This window comes from Pezoporus wallicus, unplaced genomic scaffold, assembly GCF_028554395.1.
Source record: "Pezoporus wallicus isolate ANWC-B61680 ecotype Strahan unplaced genomic scaffold, APGP_CSIRO_Pwel_v1 contig_8013, whole genome shotgun sequence".
NCBI lineage: Eukaryota > Metazoa > Chordata > Aves > Psittaciformes > Psittacidae > Pezoporus > Pezoporus wallicus.
Genome location: NW_026636761.1, coordinates 752,538 through 770,963, shown reverse-complemented (window position 1 = coordinate 770,963; position 18,426 = coordinate 752,538). Strand labels below are relative to the sequence as shown.

The 18,426-nt window shown below is 45.5% G+C and overlaps 1 protein-coding gene across 2 annotated transcripts in view; it reads right to left on the bottom strand.

The window, feature by feature from the left end:
- FUBP3 (far upstream element binding protein 3) overlaps positions 1-16,923 on the bottom strand; it is a 36,688-nt gene extending 19,765 nt beyond the window's left edge. Inside the window, exons 1-6 of one of the 2 annotated variants that reach the window (XM_057401539.1) lie at positions 16,829-16,923; positions 10,276-10,381; positions 4,205-4,255; positions 3,685-3,718; positions 1,717-1,766; positions 56-127 (exon numbers count right to left, since the gene is read on the bottom strand). In XM_057401539.1, coding sequence (XP_057257522.1) covers positions 56-127; positions 1,717-1,766; positions 3,685-3,718; positions 4,205-4,255; positions 10,276-10,381; positions 16,829-16,915 — 400 coding nt within the window. In that variant the 5' untranslated portion in view covers positions 16,916-16,923. The remainder of the gene's footprint in view (positions 1-55; positions 128-1,716; positions 1,767-3,684; positions 3,719-4,204; positions 4,256-10,275; positions 10,382-16,828) is intronic. The other variant, XM_057401540.1, reaches the window with a different exon arrangement.
- Between the last annotated feature and the right edge of the window lie 1,503 nt (positions 16,924-18,426).

The following is an 18,426-nucleotide window of genomic DNA, read 5'->3' as shown; positions in this document are numbered from 1 at the left end:
CACAACATACTTCAACATGAAAACCTGTTCACCCACCATACAAAGTGGCTCTTACCTGGAGCAATCTGAATTTTGCAGCCAGACTCTGCCTGAATCCGTGAGATCTGTTCTCCTCCCCTGCCGATTACTGAAACGAGTTCAACAAGCATCAGAACATACCATTTCCCCAAGTAACTGCAGAGCACCTTCCCCCTTTAACTCTGCTGCAGCCAGCTATAAAGGAACAGTTTGACTCCAGGACTGCAGAAGAGGCATCCACAGCATGACCAGATTTATCACAGCAGAAAAACATTAAAATACTGCTGAAAGTTATTCTATTTGCTTGGAAAAAGAAAACGAAGCAAAAAAGCCTGTCTTGCACTGGAATGGAAATACACAGTATGCAAGACATAAGGCAGTAGTTTGAGTGCTGCTAGAAGAGTCATTTAAGTATATCTTGTTCAGCTTGAAAAATAAACCAGTTATTTGGGGTACTAAGAAAAGGCAAAGACTTTTATTTCTTTAAAATTCACCTTTTTCTGCCTCTTTTCAATGCTATCTGGCTGGTCTGCACTCAAACAGAACTGCTATGTACTGAAATGCTCTATCAACCCTTAAGTGAAAACAAATACCCGTCTCCCTTAACTCTTGGAGTTGGCACATCATTGCTTCACAGCAAGATACTGAGAAGAGACTATGTGCCAATCACCACTTACATCCTTCCCAGACTGCAAAAAGAGCAAAACTGTCATGTCAAACAGCTATGCCTGGCTCAAGATGCTCCCACAGAAGCTGTGGGTTTGCCACCCTCCTGCATCTGTCTGGCCCTAAACCAAGATTAGACTTAACACAAAGATGATGCACCAACAGCGAAAGCTCCCTTCTCTCAGAGCTACAGCATCCTTCCAATGTTCACCCACATGTGGCACAAGGACCAATAAATCAAGAGGTCTGACAGGCAAAGAGTGAGTGTTTCCTTTGCAGGAATTTGAGTTACAGTTTTATAGTGCCTTTAGAATGGGGACAAACTTCACGCACTAAGGGGTGATTATCATGGCCTGTTATTTTCCTTTTTACTCTCCATATATCAAATTTGAAGATACACACAGATGTAGCAGTGGAAGAATCTATGCAATCACTGTAGTAACGCATCAGCAGGAGGTGCCATTGAAAGGAAGAGTAATGATCATAAAGAGGAAGAGAGAAATTAGGATCAAGCTTGAGAGAGAACAGCATCAGGAATGCAGATCTAGGAAAAATTCTCATCTGAGCACTGCATGCTGCTTGTGTTTCCCTGCAGCAAATGTAGGAGATTTTCTTAATGAATCAAAATTCTGTTTAATTTCCCTTGATTCAACTCAATTTAACATTTAAATGCTGTTCTCCTCCCTCAACTCTCAGTTTTGCATACTCAACAGAAGTGAAATGTTTCAGTGAGGGGAGATAAATTCACTTTTGACTTGTTTATGTATTACACTAGTGGGAATTTAAAGAAGAGAATCACTAAAACCCTCAGTAACTTGTACCACGGTCTTGTTCTTATTACTGAGACATGAAGCTTTTCCATGCTGTATGCACCTGGATTTTAAACACAGGTCATCTGGTCCCCACGAAGACAGCATCAGACAAGGCCTATCCAAGGCTAATAAACACAAAAGCTTGTGACCATGTCAGAATAAACCGCATTCCCGCACAGAAAGCACATTAAGAAACATCAAAAACAACCAAGGTACTTACTAAATCCAACCATTTTATCAGGCACTTTGAACTCTTCTGTTATTACAGCCCTAAAAAAGGAAGGAAAAAATATCAAATAGTCATTACAAAGAACAATTTGGAAGACAACTATGTCCCTGCCACGGAAACCACTGCACAGGCACAGCATTAAAGCTCCTGCACACAAATAAACACCATGTCAAGTCAACATCATTTGTTTTGGAAGGGAAATCTCGTGGTCACCTAATTTCTCCTGTGCTGGACACATCTCCAGTCTACTCTCCACCATCTTCAACAGAGCCAATGGAAGAACCTCTTTATTCTTGCTCCAGACAGGTTTAACACAATAACAGCAAACCGTCTTTAATATTTAACCCTAGACCTTCCAAGCTGTAGTCTCTGCCTCTACTGGATATGCTCTTGCCAACGGACACTAACCAAAGCCAATCCTGATACGAAAGCACCCTCCAGTATTCAGAGATAAGGACCTGCTTGGCCTTATAATTCTTGTTCTTGGAATTTATAACAGCTGTCTTCAATTATGCTTGGAAGCATCACTATCTCAAGACTTCCATATCTATTGTTCTTTGGACATTTTCAGTGTGTCTCTCCAATTCCGTAAGACCTGACCATAGGCAGGTTGGAAGGAATTAAATTTGGGTTTTTTTTGCTTAGCATTTCTATCTTGTAGAAAACACAACACAATGAGTATGGAATTTGCACATATTTAGATATGAACCATATACAATTTGTTCAGCAATCTCCAAAGCAATGAAACACCTGCATAAGCTCAATGCAGGTTTTGTGGTGAGGTGTATTAAAATCTTCCTTTTTGTTTTGCTCTGTATCAGTTAGGGAAGGTATAAAATACACATTAGGCCTCACCAACTGAGTTGCAGATAAAGCACCCTCCACTGTCTTGAGGCTCACTAGCAGTGATGCTAAACCAACCAGTGCCATCCGTACCTGCAAGAGAACACACTCACCTCACTTCACTCACTGCAGAACTCACCTGCTACAGGGAGCTTCAGAATTACTGCTGGTTTACACGCCTGTTTCCTAAATGTCCTATCCTGCACCATTTGTTAGCCACCCTGTGTTGGAGGAGCAGTTGCAGCAGGCAAAGCACCTAGCCTACTAGAAACCCAACCACCAAAACCACAAAGGAACCAATTCAGGTGTTTCAGCCTCATCAACTCCCTGCACTAACGTTGCTCCTGGCGGAAGAGAGGTGGCAGGTAGCAGCACACAAGATGACACTGCTCACCCCTTTCTGTGCTGCCCACGCTGTACATCAGCATTAACCTAACCACTACAAATGGAAGGTTCTACAGTCTTCACATACACTGCTTGTCCTTTCTGCTGAGGCCCCCAGTAAGCAGCTGGGGATGATGGAAATGCACTACTATTAGCCCAAAGGCAAATCCAACTTTAGAAATGCTCTCCTCTTCCTACTCAAAACAAGACAGACAACTCCTTAAGACCAGGATTCAAGAAGAACCAAGAATTTTACTTTTATCTTCGATGCTAAGACATGATAACTCACACTCGCTTCAGTCTCCCCAGACCGTCTCTGACAAAGGAGTCATCCCAGGTCATATTACACCAACAAAACGAAATCTGAATACTATCACCAACAGTAACATCTACCTGCCCGTTTAACACTTCCAACTTCTGTCTAAATGCCAGAGCTGTTTTTCACTCCTTCCTTCTCCCCCCACACCAGGGCAGGAAAAGGGAGAAGAGGGAGAATTTATTCTTCTCAGTCCTGCACATTTACAGGAACCAAATCCAAGTTTCACATCAACTCTTCTTTCATCATCGTAACAAACCACAGTAAAGGCTTAGCAGAAACCCCAGCCTGGAGAAAACCCAAGCTGACAGTTTCTCCACATCCTCAACCTCTGACTTGCTAACACTACTACAGATGGCGGATCAATAAACAATTAGAATTGATCAATAAATAATAAAACATAACCCACTGCTTACCTTTGATGTACCAGGGCCCCTAACTGGTTACCTACTGTGGCAGAGAGAGAAAAAAGGAAAAAAATCAAAGCATTAGCACGGATAAACTAACTTCATCCCTATAGAAAAAGAGTTCTTACCATTTCATCAAAAAAAAGAAAGAAAAGCAAAACAGTAATTTAGGTTCAGTGGCTGAAATGAATGCGTTATGTGGTGCAAAACAGGAGGGGATTTCTTGATCAACACACACCATAACGCAGTGTCCAGCTGAACACAGGATAGGGAATTGATCTGCGTCTCCCCATGCTGAGAGTCATGGGAGAAAATCCTGCCTGCCCAAATCCAAATCCCTGCAAGTAACCTCCCCCCTTCCCAAATTAAGCCCAGAGTAGTAAAAAAAGGAAGAAAAGGGAGGGAGGGGGGAGGGAGAAAAGACGTTTCAAGCAGACTGATGTGCATGAAAAAAAGAACAACCAAAATGAAAGCCGAGCAGACTCAGATTTGTCAAGGCAAAAAAGCATTCAAGACTGCTTGCACGTACTTCTCTCTGCGTCTCTTATCTGTGCTCCATGAAGCCCACTTACACGGAGACCTGTTAAAGGAATATGTCTGTTAAGTAACCTTGTGGCACCCAAACAGTATTTGCTTTTAAACCCACCACATCTTCCTGAACGCACGCATTCCAGACGTATCTGCTGTGTTAGCTGGTGGTCCGTTTATGATTAGCAGTTATCTCCCCAGCTGACAGCCCTCAACCAGATTCCTGCCCCCCCACTACCCAGCCTCAACAGATTAGATCTTTCTTCCAAATGTTAATGGGGAAAATATCATTAGACCAGCTCATGCAAAGTGGGAACACACGCCCTGCTGGGCTTCCTACTGGACTTTGCCTGCAGCAAACCAGCTAAAAACCAGACCATTTGGTCCTAACAACCAGTTGAAAGATTATATTGCATGCCTGGAGGGCACAAGCAGCAAACCGAATGAAACCGGCCAACATGTGAGCTGTGATAATAAAGATGCTGTTTCAAACTACCTTGCAGCAACTTACACATTCTTTGACCTGAAATAAATAGGCAATCAGCTGGCAGGGTTAGAAAGCGGATGCATCCCACTTTCTCTAAAATCAGGAGAAAGATGGATAAAGTTTGTAGCCAAACACTTCACTCAAATAAAACAGACAAAGAGAGTCAATACTGTGTTTCTGCTGTGTGTCAATACATTCATAATAGTTCAGGACCAAAATATTGACAGCATATATATTTTATTACTTTCCCCAGCTCAGTGATAAGACAACTGCTGTGTTATTGACTCCATTAGATTTGTCTTTGCATATTCTCACCCTGAATATAAAAAGCCCTAATTTGATAACTATCAATACAGCAGCTGAAAAAGGTGGGTGATGTAATGAGGAATATTTGCTCTAGCTCATAAGATAATACTGCAGAGCTGAGCAAATAAAACCAAATCCAGGATCACACCATCGTGCCTGAAACTGTGCTCTGGGTATGCACAGTAGGTCTGGTGGCTGTGTTTGGGATTGCCCTTGCCACAGACCAGGCCACTCATTATCCCAAGCTGCCAGAAAGAGTGGTCTTAACACGACAAGGCTGTATTTAAATATCCGCTTCACATTTGAGCTCACCAGAACAGCTTTTAGCAGCCTGTTCCACTGCAGCCGCTGCCCACAAATTACGAGACAGACACATATCCTATAATCAACTCCTGAAGTTCACGCAAGGAACGGAAGAGCCTTCATTTTGTAACACAATCCTACACTTGAAAAAGACAACTTCATCGGGGAAACACGGATGAGCACGAGAAGTTAAATCAGAAAGGGAAATAGTGCTTTACACGGACCTAAATGTCTCCAACCCATTCCAAGCACTACGCAAATACGGCGAGCCACTCACCACCCCAAGCAGGTATCAGCCTCACTGTGGGGGTATTACAAATCAGTTAACAACAATTAAGCCACAATAGCTTATGGATGAGATCATTCCTTCCACGTTTCACAGACAACCCCTCCATGAGCTCAGATAGAAGGCAGATGGAGAGAGCTGGGAGTGATTTACGTGAAGTCAGTTGTTATTTCTCCCTGATTTGGGGGAAAAAAGAAACAACTCGTGGTTCTAATAACCTAAAGGTCCATTCCTTCTCCAACATGCCCATTTTGCTCTGAAAACCAGGGACTAATAGAGAGGCAGGGCTGCTCTCTGCAATACCAAAAACTGAGGTACTGGCTCCACTATCTCAATCTTGACGCCAGGGAGGGGGCTGAACTCTGACAAGCCACGCACGTATTTCCCCCTTTTACATCTATTGAGTACAATTTAACCGTAACTGCAGTCATTTTACTGCAAATAAGGAAAAATACTGAATAAAATCAGCACAATTTCCTATTAACGGCACCTGCTGGTTGAAAACTCTTCACTTTTCTTTAGGCTTCTCCTTAACTGAATTCTACCTAACAGACACTCAAAACAAATGAGGATTTTTTTCCACCCCATAAAACAGAGCACTGCCTCCCACTAAATTAATGTGCACAGAGGGAATATACAATCTCATCAAGAATATCTTCATGGCTAGAATAAAATCAGAGCAACACATCTCCTGGAGAGCAGTGGAACAGGGTTCATTTCATACTCTGGAACTAAAATAGGATCACTGTACATTTTAGAAAGGAAGACGTTAGTGACCCTGATTCTTCACCATTAAATATTGCTAGACTTTTCTTTCATTAAATGCTCACAACCTAATATTTTTCACTGCAAATCTTCATAGGCTTTTTTCCTCCTCCTTTAAGCTGCCCCATTTAAGTAACAGTGAACTGTGAAGTTGCAGTTTCAGAGAACACTGCCATTCTGTGTATTACACTAAACCTTTTGCTAAGAGATCTGGACTTTTGCCCTGGTCTTAGTGCTGCTGCAGATGTGTCAAGGAGCATTACCACTAACTTGGAGCAGCAGTAAGACAGAGGTAAGATTCTCTTCTGCCCATCACTATTTTCACTGAAAACACATTGAAGCAAAAGAATAAAGTACAGCAGGATCATACAGGGTTACTACAATCAAGTTTTATTACACCAAAACAGGCCACCTTCATATCTACACCACAAAGGCTGGGGGAAGGCAGAGGGACATGAGGCTTCTCGGAGGTCTCTAACCTTTACTTCCCCAGCCTCAAGGATACCCCAGCCTTCAGCTGCAACACTGCTGCTTAACCCTATGTGCATCGCTGGAAACTTCTGCAAAGCAGTTGAAACCAGGGCAGACAAAAGCCATCATTCTGGTGATCAGTCTCTTTCCAGCAGGCTAGATCCCTGTTTCCTTTGAACAAAAGGAGCCTGTTTCTTTAAGGATTATTTAGCGTTGAATAAACTTATAAAATCATGCTAGCAATTAGAGAGACTCTTTAATTAGAACGGAGGCCAAGGGCAGCCATGGCCATTACAGGAGGGCCGAGATCCATCCTCAGCTGTGGGTCACAAGCAAGATGCCACCAGGTCTCTGTACAGCTCAGACTTACCCCATCTCTAGTGCCCACCTCCATAGAGAAACATTAACCCCTGCAAGTGGCCATGTAAATGCAGACTACGATTTCCTGTGAGCAGTACAAACAAACATGATCTCCTCCCTGCACTGTAGCTATTTGCAGGATTAAAGTTGTTTCCATAAAGAGGAAATAAAGAAGCCAGGGAAAAAAGAAATGAATCACTCTCGAGCCCCATCTAATACCAAAAGGCAAGGTCACCAGGGCCAGTCCCAGCAGCTCTTTGTTTCAGATGAAGGTTATGTTAAGGGAAGTGCAAAAGGCACCCACATGTTCTGGTTTCCAACACTATGACAAACCTATTTTTCCCGGAAATGCTCTAAAAGCAGCTGGATTTGTTTTGACAGTGCACTGTCACCCTGTCGGAAGACCACTTCCTAAGCTGACATCAATCAGCCATACCAGCAGCTGCTTACAAAAATGGACAGGCAGAATAAGGCTTTCTGGAAAGACAGACAGTTTTCCTGTCACCTTAAATACTTCCTCTGGGCCCCTTTTTTTCAGGATTATTAGGAAGAGAAGCGATTTTCTAACAGCTACAGGGGGATAAGGAAGCAGCGAGACCTGCACTCAGCCGTGAACACACAGTATATGGAGGTAAACAATCAAATGTTTTACCATCAGGTTTGTTTCCAAGCTGTCCAGAGCAGCAGAATGTACCCAAACCCCCACACCATAAAATTCCTAGAGCATGCATAACAACATAAATAATTGCTTCTTGACAACCATGTCTCCAATCTGTGGTTCACAGACAAGCAGAAAATGGAGGAGTGTGGGCAAGCAACCCCGACACCCTTTGCTTGCAGCTAACAGACAACTAAGAGACCATCCAAATGGGAAGTGCTTTCCTAATTTAAGTGTCCTATTAAAAGCAACTGCCATCTTCCAGATGCTTAAAGTTAAAGCTGCATTATAGACTTTTAATGCCAAGGCAGCAAGAGCAGGTAGTCTAAGGCTAAGTTATGGATCATACCACAGAGAGGAAGAAGCATTTGTGGCTTTCAAGAGGTCCTTTGCCAGGCTGCAGTTCTGGGTATGCAGTCTTAGCAGCACAGGAGGATCACGCCGTGAGGTGGGCAACTCATCACACAACTGTATTTCAGTACAGGACTCACTAATGCCTTTAGAAATAAAAGGTAAGATGAGCAAAGCTGAAAGAAGCGATACAACCCTTGCTCCTACCCTGACAGTTCCTGTTTCTCTGTGAAATTCCAGCCCCTGAAAATGTTACTTCCACCATTTCTCTCCTCCTCTAAGATCTTGGACAAAGTTATAAAACCTACAGATGTACATGAACAACCTAAAGGCAAATACAGCACTGGAGCTACTTTAAAAGAGTTATGGACAAGGCTGAGTGCTGAACTAGAGGGTGAGCAAACACCCCTAGGTCTTCACACCGGCAGAATAACCAGAGTGAGGAGTACAGCCGCTCCAGAAGGCGCTCCCAGGAATGACACCTGCTCCATGCAATTGTCTATCACAACACAAGAATCCAGCAGCAACGTGCGTTTGTAGACCACACTGCAACTGTATTGACACTGGTTGTGTCAACACAAACAAGGCCCAGCAAGTAATAGGGCTGCTCACGAGTAAAAGTTTAGGTACAAAGTCTAAGTTGTGCTGTCATTAAGCACTGTGACCATTTCACATGTTAAAAGTTCATCAAAACAACATTTTATCAAGAGGTCAGGTTTCCTAGCTCAGTCTGATGAATCAGTGAAAGAAACGGGCAGGGCTCACGTGATGAATGCCTAGTTCCTAGAAGGCTATCAACACATACCAGTAATACCAGGCCTCTGGCTGCTCATGGACACAGTGATGCTCCAGCCTGAGATACAAGGCACAGGGGCTCCCCCAGATAAACCCATGCTTTCCTAAAACACCAAATCAAAGGAGCTGCAACCTCTTGCTCAACTAGAGCCAACACCAGAGAACAAAGTGGGCTGTAGCATGTGTTCAGAAGTTAGCAAGCCAAAGGCTCCACATGAAAGAAACTTCCCCCCATGCTCCAGCTCGCAGTATGAGAAGCAGACACGCAGTATTTTTCAGCCTTTGTATTAAGACAAAACCCAAATTATTTCCAAAACGAAGTGCTAGGCAGTAACTTTGCTTATCTCCCCTGTACTCCTGAACATATCTGTGGGGGAGAGAATCACCCTGCAGGGCTACCTGCGTCAGTAACATACTAGACGAGATAGCAAAAGGAGATGTAGTCACATTTATTTTTAATAACCAACCACAGGAAAAAGTGAGCTCTTCTCATCTGTACAGCAGCAAACAAGACAGTTCAAACACTTCTTGTAAGAGTGCACATCATTAGTCTGTAATAAAGAAAACACCTGCTCTAACACTTTTTGGCTCCCAAAGATAAAAAACTAATAACTTACTTTAACAGTATAACGCTTATTATTAACTCATTACAATTAGCAGGTATGGTACACCAATAAATTCTTCTTTGGCTGTGGCCACTGCTAAATGCTTCAGAGATTGAAGAAATCTCAAAGAATAATTACGAAAAAAAGCAGGCAGTTTCCTTCCAACTGGCATCAATTTACATCAATACATTTGTCCTTAAAATTCATGTGCAAACCCATCAGAACTCTTGTCAGTGACTCAACTACTATGCTGTGGCCACTGCTACACATGGCAAGGAACATGTAGTGCTGCCCCTGTACACCCCCTGTTCTCAGAAAATAGGGGTCACCAGGGAAAAACAGCTTTATTATGTACCTCGGGTACTGTATATACAGGCTCCATCATAGTTCCAGTAAGCACATCCTCCTCCTTCCTCCCTCCCACAACTACCACAGAACAAGATTTTAACTACAGAGTTCATTTGCCAATTCCCAAAGTTCATGAACTACGAAAGAATTGCTTTACATTAATAATACCAATGCCTAGCAGGTCCATGCTATCTAGGTAACACTAAACAGCACAGGGCACCTTGTATAAAACGTATATACACAGGAAGATGCATTGACTTATGTCCTTAAAGCAGACAACTGCCTCCACAGCTGAACTTCAGGGGCTGCATCCACAAGACTAATCACAGCAGCTTACCTCCATCATCCAGGGGCCGTTTCTGCACTCCATAACCGTAGACTGATGGGTCCACAAGTGTTGTGGAATTATTCAAGTGAGGAATATCTCCAATTTTAGCAGCAATCTATAAAAACACAGGGGATAAATCATGATTAGCATACTTGAAGTTTCAGCCATCACAGCTAAACACTCTTTCCTGCAATAAGGCATTTACCCCAATCCAATCTTCTCTCAGCTATTTACTATACAGGTGGCTTTGTAACAGTTCCAAAGCAGCAGTGCTTCATTTGTAAAGTAAACAATTTAATGCTTGCTTTTCATATTTGTTTAATTAGGATCACATTCACTCAGTTCCTCTTTCCTCTTTCCAGGTATTTACTCCCTGGAACATTATATTCAGGTTTGTTCACTTGATGAACAGCTGACAAGTTAAATCTTGCAAAGAGGAGAGTTCTAACTAGCTCACCAGCTTTGTCCTGGTGAAGCTGTCACCACTGTAGCTGTGTAGAAGGACACAAGCCTCCTCCTGCATCCATGCATATCCAGATACACCAAAATGCACATTAGCAGGGGGGAAGAATGTGAAAATATACAGTACAAGGACAGGGTTGAGAGCTCCTTGTCACAGAGGCTGGATCACCCTGTGTTTACTGAATGAAGAATAAGCCAGTGGGCAAACTACAAGCCCAGAATCAGTTTCAATTTCCTGCAGTGGTGAGTACAGCATAAACAGGACTAATGCTGCCTGTGCCCCTGTTTTCATCCCTTACAGAGGGGTAACTGCTACTCCCTGCCAAGCCAGGATGCAAGGAGGATATTTACAGGAAAGAGGAGAGAGTCAAGTATCACAGTAAGGGGACTGAGGTAAGCAAACAAACCAGACGAAACACTTAAACATCACTCAACAGAAGTGAAAAGTTAAGCCTGTCTTTAATGACATCTGGGAGATACTTATACAGATGGGTGCTCACAGATTCACCTGCTCTCCAAGCTGATACAAGATCACCCTAGAAAAACACAGGTACATTACTTTGGTGCTGCACCTACGTTAATACCCCCTGCAGGGACAGGGAAGCTGCGGTCTCACAGCACCCCTTGACTACCTAAAGTACTTTAATAAGCATTTGCAGAACAAAGTAGTTACAGAACAAATATAAAGCACTGTGTATGCTACAGCATTTTGCTTCATTTTCCAGCAAAAAGAAAATCAATGGATAGGATCTTTACTAGGAGTCTGATCTCACTCTATTATAAGTGAGATTTCACCAGAGAATAAGCTACAGGAACAGACGAAAGAGCATTTTACACAGATAGGTTTTAAATGAAGACAAGGGCAAATGACAAATATAACTATAGGTGTTTCTAAAATCTGAGTTTTGCTGCAACAGAAAGACATCTACAGTAACTGTGGCTGTTGACACTATCGGCTGCTGCAGTCGAATAAACAACTGCCCAAGATTCAGAACCACAGGGTAGTGAAAAAAGCTATCTGAAATAATCTTGAAAGATTGAGGGCACTGCTGTTAGAAAGAGAATAGAAAACATTCTCTTCAATGCCTTGCACGAAAAGGGCTCCAAGTTCTGAACATTTTCATCTCATAGCCCATTCTGTCCTGTCCTCTTTTAGGAAGTCAACAACTTTGTTGTGTCAGAAATGCCAGGACCTAGAGAACAAAATCTGCCTGCAGGACCAGCACAGTGATCATGTAGTGAAGCTTTAATGACAAGCATCTTGTACATTAACATCTCCAAAAACTAATAAGCCCATAGAAATCTGATTCTAAAAGCATCAACACACTTTGTACACTTCATATTAGGGAGTGTCAGGTGATGCCTTGGTTTTTGTTGAACTGCACCCCTGGTTCCAGCCCTTTGCCTTCCCCTTACATTTGGGATGCAGAGGATTTTAATGAAGGTACAAAGAGCATTGATGTTTCCTGACTACTTCAATGCTGAAAAATAAATTTTAAGACATATTTTATAACAATCTATCAGCAGCTTTCACACAACAACTTACAAGGATGCTAAAAGAAAGAGTGTCAGGTATAACATACCCTGGCATGTTTTGGAACACTTGATTTTAAGTATGTTTGTTGTTGTGGAAACTGCCAGCTGATAGTTTTGAGCTGAAATCACCTACTACATGTTAAGGGAAAGAAAAAAATAGCCTATGGACAGCAGAAGCTGGCCTACAACAGGCAGCTAGCATGGACTACAAAGGTGTGCATGAACAGATCACTGGCACTGAAGCTGGCTGCTCCCACAGCTTGGCAAACCCCACTCGTGCTTAAGCACACAATTACCACCCCAACACAGAACCCTGCAACTAAAAGGCAAAATAAGAGTCAAAGCAATCCTTATGTTATCAGCTTTTGGGATATATCCCACATACACACTTTATTTAAACTTGCCTTCTTATCTCTACAGCCTCCCAGCTGCCACCGGATTACAGGCACACAACACAGCACCTCACAATAGCAGGGAAAAACACCCTGCAAAATTCAGGAGTTGAGCTTTTAAAGTAGATGTGGCAGTTAAAATGCATTTTAACTTCTTATGTTCAACTTAAAATGGGAGCCTCAGTTTTTACTACAGGTTCAGCAGCGAGATAAGCACAAAAGTTAGGACATAGCAAAAGTAAGCAGACCTAGCTCTTATCTGGCTGAATGACCTTGAGTGATGTACTGCTAGCCACTGCTTTTGTCCTGCTCTATGCCAGTCTTATTCCTCCTCCCTCCCTTTTTTTTCCTAAACCAAATACATCCATAAGCTCTGAAATACACTGGAAAAAACACATTACTACCTGTTTCTGGACCTTATTTCCCCCAAGTAAGTGTCTCCAACAAACACTTTAAAGGAGACAGCACAAACTGCAACAGGAAATCCAATAAAAACAAAATAGCCCACAAAGTTGCATGAAGAATATATGTTTTCCTACACCTTGCACTTCTGTCCTCCTATACCTTTAACACCCTCTAAAAAAGGTATAATATGAAAACAGCTTTAAATACGAAGCTTCTTTGCTAGGTACAGCAGGACTCAAGCACCATTATCTGCAGTATTCAGCTTTGAAGAGAAAGGGCCTAGCTTCTGAGGAGAATCCCTCCATCCTGTCCTGTCAAAGAACTGCAACGGATAAAATAACCAATTCTAGGTACTGACAGGATACAAAACACCAAGGTGCTGTCACCTGACCCTTCAAACAGTTCCAGTGCTTCTGCTACTCTTTCCATGTGTCAAGCAGAACACTCAGGTTTGTGTGACAGACACTTCATCAAAGCTCTGTGGGAAGGAGCAAAACCATCCACAACCACTGAAGTTTCATGTTGCAGGTGGTTTTCCTAAATACCAGAGGATGAGCTGAACAAGTACACTGCAAGGGATAAAGAAAAGTTAGTCTAAGAGTCCTCCATCCCCATGAAATTAGAAGTTAGACACTCATAACAGAAAAAGATACAGCCTGTTAACTCTGAAGATACTCATCCACTTTCAAGGTACTCAAGCTGGAATGCATCAGACTTGCCAAGCCACGGCCTTTCCTCTTTAAAGCATTCTCAGAAATCTGGATTCAGAATGTACATACAGTGGATTACCAGAACAGCTAATGTAAGAAAAGGGAACCAGTAAGTGCTGCAAACGCCTGTGCTGTATGGAAAATGAGACTGCCAAGAAGAACAGGAGAGGGTAAGAAACAAGCAAGATGCTATTTTGTCAGAATAAGTCTCGAGGGCAGTTGGACACAAATCCATTTCTGTCTGAAGCACAGGCAGCTTTGCTTATTTTCAGACCCCATTTCTCAAACGGGAGCAAATATTCTCTTTCTCTGTGCCCCCCACCCCAAAATGCCACAGAAGAAAAGCCACCCTGCCCAGGAGCAGTCAGACAGACCAGTCACCATTGGTGATCCATAAACTAATCCCCTCACTTGATGTACGGTGCAGAAGACACAGGACAGACCACCTCAAAGTCCCAGCATTCACTTGAATAAGTAACTTTTCATACATCTCAAGTACTGAAGAGTCCACAAGAAACCCAAGCAAGTCCAGCACAAACACTGCAAGCAATGTCCAAATAATTTCTTTCAAAGCTATTCCAAATTTCTTACTCTTATTGTCATCTCGTACCCCAGTGACTTTGAGGAAAGCAGTTACTTTCCTTTGATCAGAAAAGTCTTCCCTGGCCTGAATTATTTAGTTATTAGTAACTAAGCCAGATTTTAGTGTTATGGCTCTCGTGAGAACTGAAGTTAGTCAATTTGATGACTCGTCTTAAGTGTAATATTAAACTTTGAAAGAGTTTGAACGTCAACCCAGGGATGCCACACCAACACACGAAGCAAGAGCTACAACTGAATCTTTTTCCTCTGCTCCTTCGTCCCCTTAAAGCAAAAGTAATACTCAGAAAGGGCCATGGCACTGGCCTGGAACAGTACTAAAGCCGACACCTATGCACCAGATCAGTGTCGTTCAGGCAAATACAGCATTAAACACACACAGTGAAAGCTTTGCCATCGCCTCCAGAGAAGTGTTAGGTCAAACTGCCTTGACATCCCACCTGATTGTCAGCCAGCAAGTTCCATCACAGATTGCTTGGGTGATGAGGTAAATATCCATCCTCTGAGCAATTAAGACCATCTTCATTCACATTTGCAAACAAGTCACTAGTGACGATTCAGTCCTGCCATTCCTTGCAGTAGAAGACTACCAACAACGTCTCTATAGAACCAGATTAAACCAAGTCCTTTTGCAGAGGGGGGGGAAATATTTTAGTGCCTGCCAACAATTCTTTTCATCCCACAAACATCAATGGAAAAAAGTCACGTTCAACAGACAGCATACAACTCGCTGCACAAAAATGTAGGCCCCTGTGCTCCCACGAACACATGTAGAGCACACACACCTCCCAACACGCTTGTTTCCAAGGGGAAAAGACAGCAGACAGGTTGCTACACTGCAGTGCCTGACTTCAAGATGTTCAGACTAACTCAAGTTCAGACTAACTTCAAGTTCAGACTAACGGAAAACTGACCCATTCTCACAAGTACTGATTAACTTCAGAACAGCAAAGTTGAAGTAAGTGAGCATAGCTAGGTTACAGAATTGTTTAATATTCCATCTCCTTTACATGAGGGTTTAGGGGGCTCTCAGAGTCACCCCACAAACATGACAACTGCAACCACTCAATGCTGATTCAGATCAGTTGCAACTTAGCAGAAAATCATTTTTTTCTACATAAACAGGTTATTCAAAGATTATCCAGCTGCTAGCAGGCATAATATTATCACATACTCAAGGAGATGTTTTTGCAATGAGAGGCCTTCGGTACCAGACAACCAGGTTGAGACAAATACAGCTGCAACACCGCTCAATTTAACTGCATCAAGTAGATAATGCTGGACTAACAGCAAAGCTTTCAGACATCACATAGCACCAAGGCCACAGCACTCTGTAAGCACTGAAGAAAGTGATGCACAATGTCTTCCAAGAGACAGCTAACACACAACCTGCCTACTGCAGGATCTATGCTGAGAAAGATATGGACAACCAAAGAGCAGAGCAGCTCGTGGTCTCCTCTGTCCCCAGGGTGTTTTGTCTCGAACAGCAAGCACCTCAGTACAGGTTCCTGAAGGCCACACAGAACACAGACTTGCTGCCACACCAATTCACCAGTGAGCCATGAGTGATGGTGAACCGCTTAAGTTCCATCCGAGCAGTCGCTTGAAAGGCCCAGTTTAGTTTCTTTGGAAGCTTCCCCATGACATGAGAGAAGCAAGTCTGGGCAACAAGGAGATTTCTCCCACCTGGCCTTTAACACTGGAAGGAATAAAGTCAGGTCTTTAAGCACCAGCTGGGCTGCGGTCCTGGTATTCAGCTGTCTTACATTTCACTGCAGTTATTAAGCATTAATAAAGTGCAACCTGTTCAGAGATGGAATAAACACCAGTGACAGACACGGCACAAGAGATGCAACGAACAGTCACAAAATCTGTGCTGTGAGCAGCAGCTTCTTGTTTCTGGAACCACTTTCCACCTGCTGAGGAGCACAAACTCTGGGAATGTCTTGCACTGACAACGAGGGTGCCAACTTCTGCAGGTCCGGGAACTTTTGCTTCTCAGCACCGCGTAAACTCAGAGATTCCTTTGGGAAATGCTTCACTCCCACTGTCTCTCCCTCGCAGGACGGAACGCAAACCTCCCCCTCTGCCAGGGTTTCTATCGATGAGCCGAACTCGCACTTAAAGCCTCATTACCATCGTTATCCCCCACCCACCCACTGCAAAGCGCAAGGCGACAGCCCCACAGGCGACAGCTCCCGCCGGCTGCACCCGCAACGCTCCCCCGTGTCACCCGCGCTGCAGGGCCCTGTCACAGAGCCCCTCCGCCGCCGCCGCCTCCCCCCTCCCCGGAGCTCTTTCCCCGCTGCCCGCAATTCACAGCCCCCGAGCTCCCGAGCGGGGCCTGCAGGCGAAGGGGCAGCGGTGCCGCGGCCCAGCCCCTCACAGCGGCCCCGCCTCGGCCTAGCGGCGCCCCGCGGGCTCCTCCCGCCCCCGGCCCGCCCGCACCGCTCCTACCTGCCGGACCCGGTGCAGCGCGTCCACGAACCCCTCCGGCTTGATCCCCACGGGCGCTGCGCTCTGCCCCTGCGCCAGCTCCGCCATGGCCCGCGCCCACCCGCCGCCGCGCCGCCCCGGGGACCCGCACCCGGAAAGGGAAAGAGCCCCCCACTTCCGCCGGAAGTGGCACGGAGAGGCGGGGCCGGGAGGCGGCGGGGGGCGGGCCGCGGAGCGGGGCACCGGCAGCTCACGTGCTGGAGGGGAGGGGACTGGCGGAGACACCGCCTCCCGCCGGCACCGGGAGAGCGCGGGGACTGAACGGGAACGGACACGGACACGGACACGGGCAGGGACACGGACAGGGACACGGGCACGGGCACGGGCACGGGCACGGACACGGTCATGGACATGGGCATGGACACGGGCACGGACACGGACACGGGCACAGGCACGGACACGGACAGGGACACGGGCATGGACACGGGCATGGGCATGGACAGGGGCACAGGCACGGACATGGACAGAGACAGGGGCACGGGCACGGCTACGGACACGGGCACGGACATGGGCACGGACACGGGCACGGGCATGGACACGGGCACAGGCACGGACACGGACACGGACAGGGACACGGGCATGGACACGGGCATGGGCACAGACAGGGACATGGGCACGGACACGGTCACTGCCCTCCCGCTCCCAGCATGGTCCATCCCTCCGGCCCGTCCCGCACTGTCCTGCTTGTGACATCCCATTCTCATCCCATGGCACAGCTTCCAGCCCGTGCCGTGTGTCCCCACCTCTGCCACCCCGTGCCAGCCCGTGCCAGCCCCTCCATCCCTGCTGTAGCGTGGCTGCAGATGCGGCCGCACCGTTTCACACCTTCCATGGAGACACCTCATTCTGCAGTGCCCGTTTCCAGCCCACTCCGGTGTTCGGGGACCATGGTTTTGGCTCATGGTGAATGGACCCTGCCATGGTGCTTGTGACACTGCATGAAGCTCGGGGAGAGCTCTACCCTGCTCCTGGAGAGCTGGAGCCCCCAGGGGTGCCCAGCACCCCCAGTGCCAGAGCCCCCAGGTCCAATACAGCCACGATGCTCCCAGCACAGTGGAGCAGAAGGCTCCGGGATGACGCAAGGACCAGTTAGTCAGGGAGTAATGCAAAGAACATGCAGAGCTTCTCCCCTGAGCAAGGTGCTGCTGTAGGGCCCCTGTACAGCCCTTTTGGTCTCATAGATCTGTGCAATGTGGGGGTTTTTGGGATGTCCCATGAGTGCTGCCACCCAACCTGCCGCTCGGGCACAGATCCCATTGTTGGGGGTACACACTGGCTGCAGGTTCATGTTTCCTTCAGGATATGAGAGCAATGCCAGGCTGTGGGGTGGTGGCATGGCTTATGGCACAGAGGCGACAAGGGGCAGTGATGGGAACCCCGGTCTGGTGATTCCCCTGCAATCCAAACCCATTGAGGGCCTTGAACTAACCCCCCCCATTGCAGAGCAGCTGCATGAGAGATGCAGTCTTCCAGACTGGAGCCCGCATCCAGCTCCGTCATGGCTGGATTTGCCTGGAATAGCCCAACCTTCGTTGATCCCAGACCCCTTTTCTCAAAGC